Source organism: Pistacia vera, unplaced genomic scaffold, assembly GCF_008641045.1.
Source record: "Pistacia vera cultivar Batoury unplaced genomic scaffold, PisVer_v2 Contig93, whole genome shotgun sequence".
Lineage (NCBI taxonomy): Eukaryota > Viridiplantae > Streptophyta > Magnoliopsida > Sapindales > Anacardiaceae > Pistacia > Pistacia vera.
Genome location: NW_022196812.1, coordinates 45,581 through 49,048, shown reverse-complemented (window position 1 = coordinate 49,048; position 3,468 = coordinate 45,581). Strand labels below are relative to the sequence as shown.

General features: G+C 36.4%; 1 protein-coding gene across 1 annotated transcript; it reads right to left on the bottom strand.

Annotated features, from left to right (window-relative positions):
- Window positions 1-386: 386 nt before the first annotated feature.
- LOC116120331 (cyclic nucleotide-gated ion channel 1-like) lies at window positions 387-3,257 on the bottom strand. Its single transcript, XM_031406288.1, has 8 exons — window positions 2,937-3,257; window positions 2,439-2,850; window positions 2,157-2,357; window positions 1,805-2,076; window positions 1,627-1,738; window positions 1,453-1,536; window positions 838-1,256; window positions 387-721 (listed from the first exon to the last, which is right to left on the bottom strand). Coding segments are annotated over exons 1-7 (1,494 nt in total). The 5' UTR covers window positions 2,939-3,257; the 3' UTR covers window positions 387-721; window positions 838-845.
- Window positions 3,258-3,468: the final 211 nt, after the last annotated feature.

Here is a 3,468-nt window from a genome sequence, read left to right as displayed (position 1 = left end):
ATGTTGGGCTAGTGTTAAACTACACCAATTGGTGCACAAGGCGCTCCCGTGATCTCAAGTCTAAGGATCACATGTACCACCATCCGTTAGAGGATTTATTCCATAGACACTGGGGTATCACAACTTGTATAAAAACTCTCTCAAACGATGAGAAAGGGGTTAGTAGAATTTTTTAGCCATAATATATTCGTTATTGTAAGTTCTCTAAAGCAATAAGATAACCGTGGACGTAGACTCAGGTTCTAATTCAGTTTTGATCCCGTCAAGGTCAATTAGTTCTCTCAGGTTAGTGCGATTTTCGTATCAACATTTGAAGATATGTGGGATTTTATATCATGTTCTGAAAATAACAGTAAAAAAATATGGAGACAACTTGAATTAGTTTAGAAATCTTCAATTGTCTCGATCATAGAGATGAATTTTTTGGTGAGGTTACATCTCTTTGACTTTATTGAAGGTCTTTTCTTCTATAATTTACAAGTGAGGAAGAATAAATAGAAAAGATATATAAAGCTTTACTGTGTATCACAAGCCATAATTATATATACCAAAAAGGAAAGTTTAGATCAAAATATGCCGTGGCTATATAGAAGCCAAGTGATAACGCCTTCCAATTCCAAAGCTGTACCATGATTTGTTTGGATCGGGCTATGAATTATTGTCTCTCTTTTGAGCTCATATATAGTCCAAGCTTGGAAGCGTTCAAAGAATTTCTCTGTTTCTGTTTTCAGAAAATAATAAACTTAAAATGAAAATAAGAAATTCAATTTTGTATATTTTACGGGAAAGAATAGTTGAATGTACAAGATTGGTTGTGGAATGTTTCATGTCTCTTACCTGAAAAGTCATGAATGGAAACATCTGATAAATCTGTTGCTCTTCAGGATTGATCTCGGGCTCATCCTCTGTGATGGTTTTGGCTTATTATTGAATACGTCTCTCAAGTCATAGGCCGTAATAGCGAAGGCTTCCACACGCTGTTGCGTTTGAACAGTTCTGGTTGAGATTGGGAGGCTGGATGAATGAGGGTGAGCCTGAATCCAACTGACAAGTTCTTTCCCAATGATATTTTCGCTATTGCCATGATCAGTGCCACTGGAGGTGTACGTCCCTAGTTTGCCTTGCAGCACGAAGAGAATTTCACTGATCGGTTCCCCCTCCCGGACAATGAGAGTTCGGTCACCATAGAAAGCTGGCTTGATACGAGAACACAGCTCTTTCAATAACGCTGCTTCCCAATTTCCCAACTCTTCTACCTTGATATGCATTTAAGAACAAGAATGAGAATACATCCAACATCCAACCAATGCTTGTGGATTCAAATCAAAAGCTAAATTATTTTGCCTTAAAGTCAATAGAGTTGCGCTATAAGATTTTCTAAATGTCTGTGTTCTATGAGAATAATTCAGTAAAAGTTTGGAGTTGAAGGAGGCTACAAAGAAAGGTACTCACTTTCTTCAACCATTCTAAGCGTTCTTCCATCTTCACGTTTTTTATGATATCCTCTGGTTTTTCGCTTTCGGATTGTAGATATGTCTATTTCACAGGAAGCATTATTCGTATATAGAAATTAAATTTAATGTGCTTAATCATAAGGATATTGAGATAAATAGAACATTTACCAACCTGCATATTTCCAATTAAAAACACAAATAGTAGCGTGGAATAGATGATTACAGAAATCACATAGATATTTTCCAAGGGAAAAGTACTTGCTTCAAGATTTTGACCGAAACAACTGCAAAAATAAATAAATAAATAATGTAGTCCCCAAATCAATTAAGTTGAAAAGATACGCACAAACCTGAGAACTTGCAGACCCCATCGTAAACAGAATAAATATTTCTTCGGAAATGATTTCATTTCCACAATTCTATATTGAAGAGCATCCTTGAATATTCCAAAATCTGTATTATTTCCACCAGCTTGTGCCGTTCTAAGACAACTTAGCTTCTCTAAATTCTGATTACCACAAACAAAAGAACCAAATTTCAATGTATTCTTGAAAATATACTCATCCCTCCAACATACGAGAACTCTGTCGATGGCAAAACAGTACCAAATTGCTCCAAATACCTAAATTCAGAACCAGAAAGTCAGAATTTATTCATCAATTACAACAAATAAGGGATGATTGAATTTGAATTAAAACTTACATGACCTCCATGCAAGTAAAGGAAAAGATTGAACACTGCTTTTGCCCATTTGGCTTTAGCAATGAAACCTGTACGCTTGGAGGCATTTCTAATAGTTATCGAGAGTCCAATAACCAGAAGCATGTATCCGAAAAGAAACAAGTTCGTTGTAGTCAAGAAAATCCTATCCGTTGTTCCCCTCGTCAAATCTGGAAGTATAGTCTGCATAGATTACAGCACAAAGTTTAGCCAGAATCCGAAATTATTCATTAAGAAACGAAATCGTGAAAGATTTGAGCTTACCAATGTCATCAACAAGACGGGTACTTGAGTAAACATGAAATGTTCTATCCCCTTCTCTTTAGTAATAGTTCCCGCAAAGATTTTTCTGATGACATTTGGAACGTATAGAAGCATGTAAGTATTGAAGAAGGCGACGACGGCAAACGTGGCGTACAATTCATTGTCGATTTCAAGGCAATTTTGTTGGGGATTGATCACATAAGAGTAGTAATGCAAAGGATGCACGAAGATGACAATCATATAAGCTGTGAGAAAAGTCCCGTATCCCCAACGAGAATCCAGGTCAAATTTTTTAATTACCACTTTCAAACTCAAGCGTTTCCAAATCCCTTTAGGATCATGATCTTCAATTGGAATTTCATCTTCTTTCCTACCTTCCTCTACATTCAAGGCCTGAAGCCGAGCCGCCGACCTGCACAATACAAAGTAGTAGCTTATAAACAACTAAACCGAAGACTTTAACTGACTTGCTAAAACTTATTATGTAGAATCACTTACATGCTGAAGAAGGCGAAAGTAATTGAATTTCGATCCGCAAATTTGTCTGAAAAATAGTGCTGCAATCAGGTTAGGCGAATGGGATTTAACGAATATTGATCAATTAGCTGGATGGCATCAGATGCTAATTAGCTGCTTTAATTTCTCCACCAGTATGTGTTTTTTTTCAAAAAGATGAAGACAACTTTTTGCTGCTCCAGGTTGGAGCCCGCCGACTGGAATCGATTTCAAATTTCAAATAGTAAATTACTTGAATGTTCAATCAAGCAAGTTTATATGTAAGTGCAGGAAAATCCTTCAAAAATCAGAGCTTATGGAAATTAAGATGGAGAATTTTGGAGGTGGCGTGGTGGTGAGTTAAAGGGATAACAAAGCGATGATATAATAATTGGACAGCAGTGAGATTCTAGTATTAAAGCCAAGTCTCAAATGATTATTCTTCCTTGTTATCTAAGCAACAGGAAGGAGGGGAGAATTATATATTATTTCTGGTCCAAAACACGGGAATTTGATAAGACTTTTTGCGATCCTC

Coding starts and splice junctions, on each gene's coding strand:
- LOC116120331 (XM_031406288.1), bottom strand. Junction 1,739..1,804: donor TGGGGTCTGCAAGTTCTCAG/GTTTGTGCGTAT, acceptor TTATTTTTGCAG/TTGTTTCGGTCAAAATCTTG. Junction 1,537..1,626: donor TTTTAATTGGAAATATGCAG/GTTGGTAAATGT, acceptor CCTGTGAAATAG/ACATATCTACAATCCGAAAG.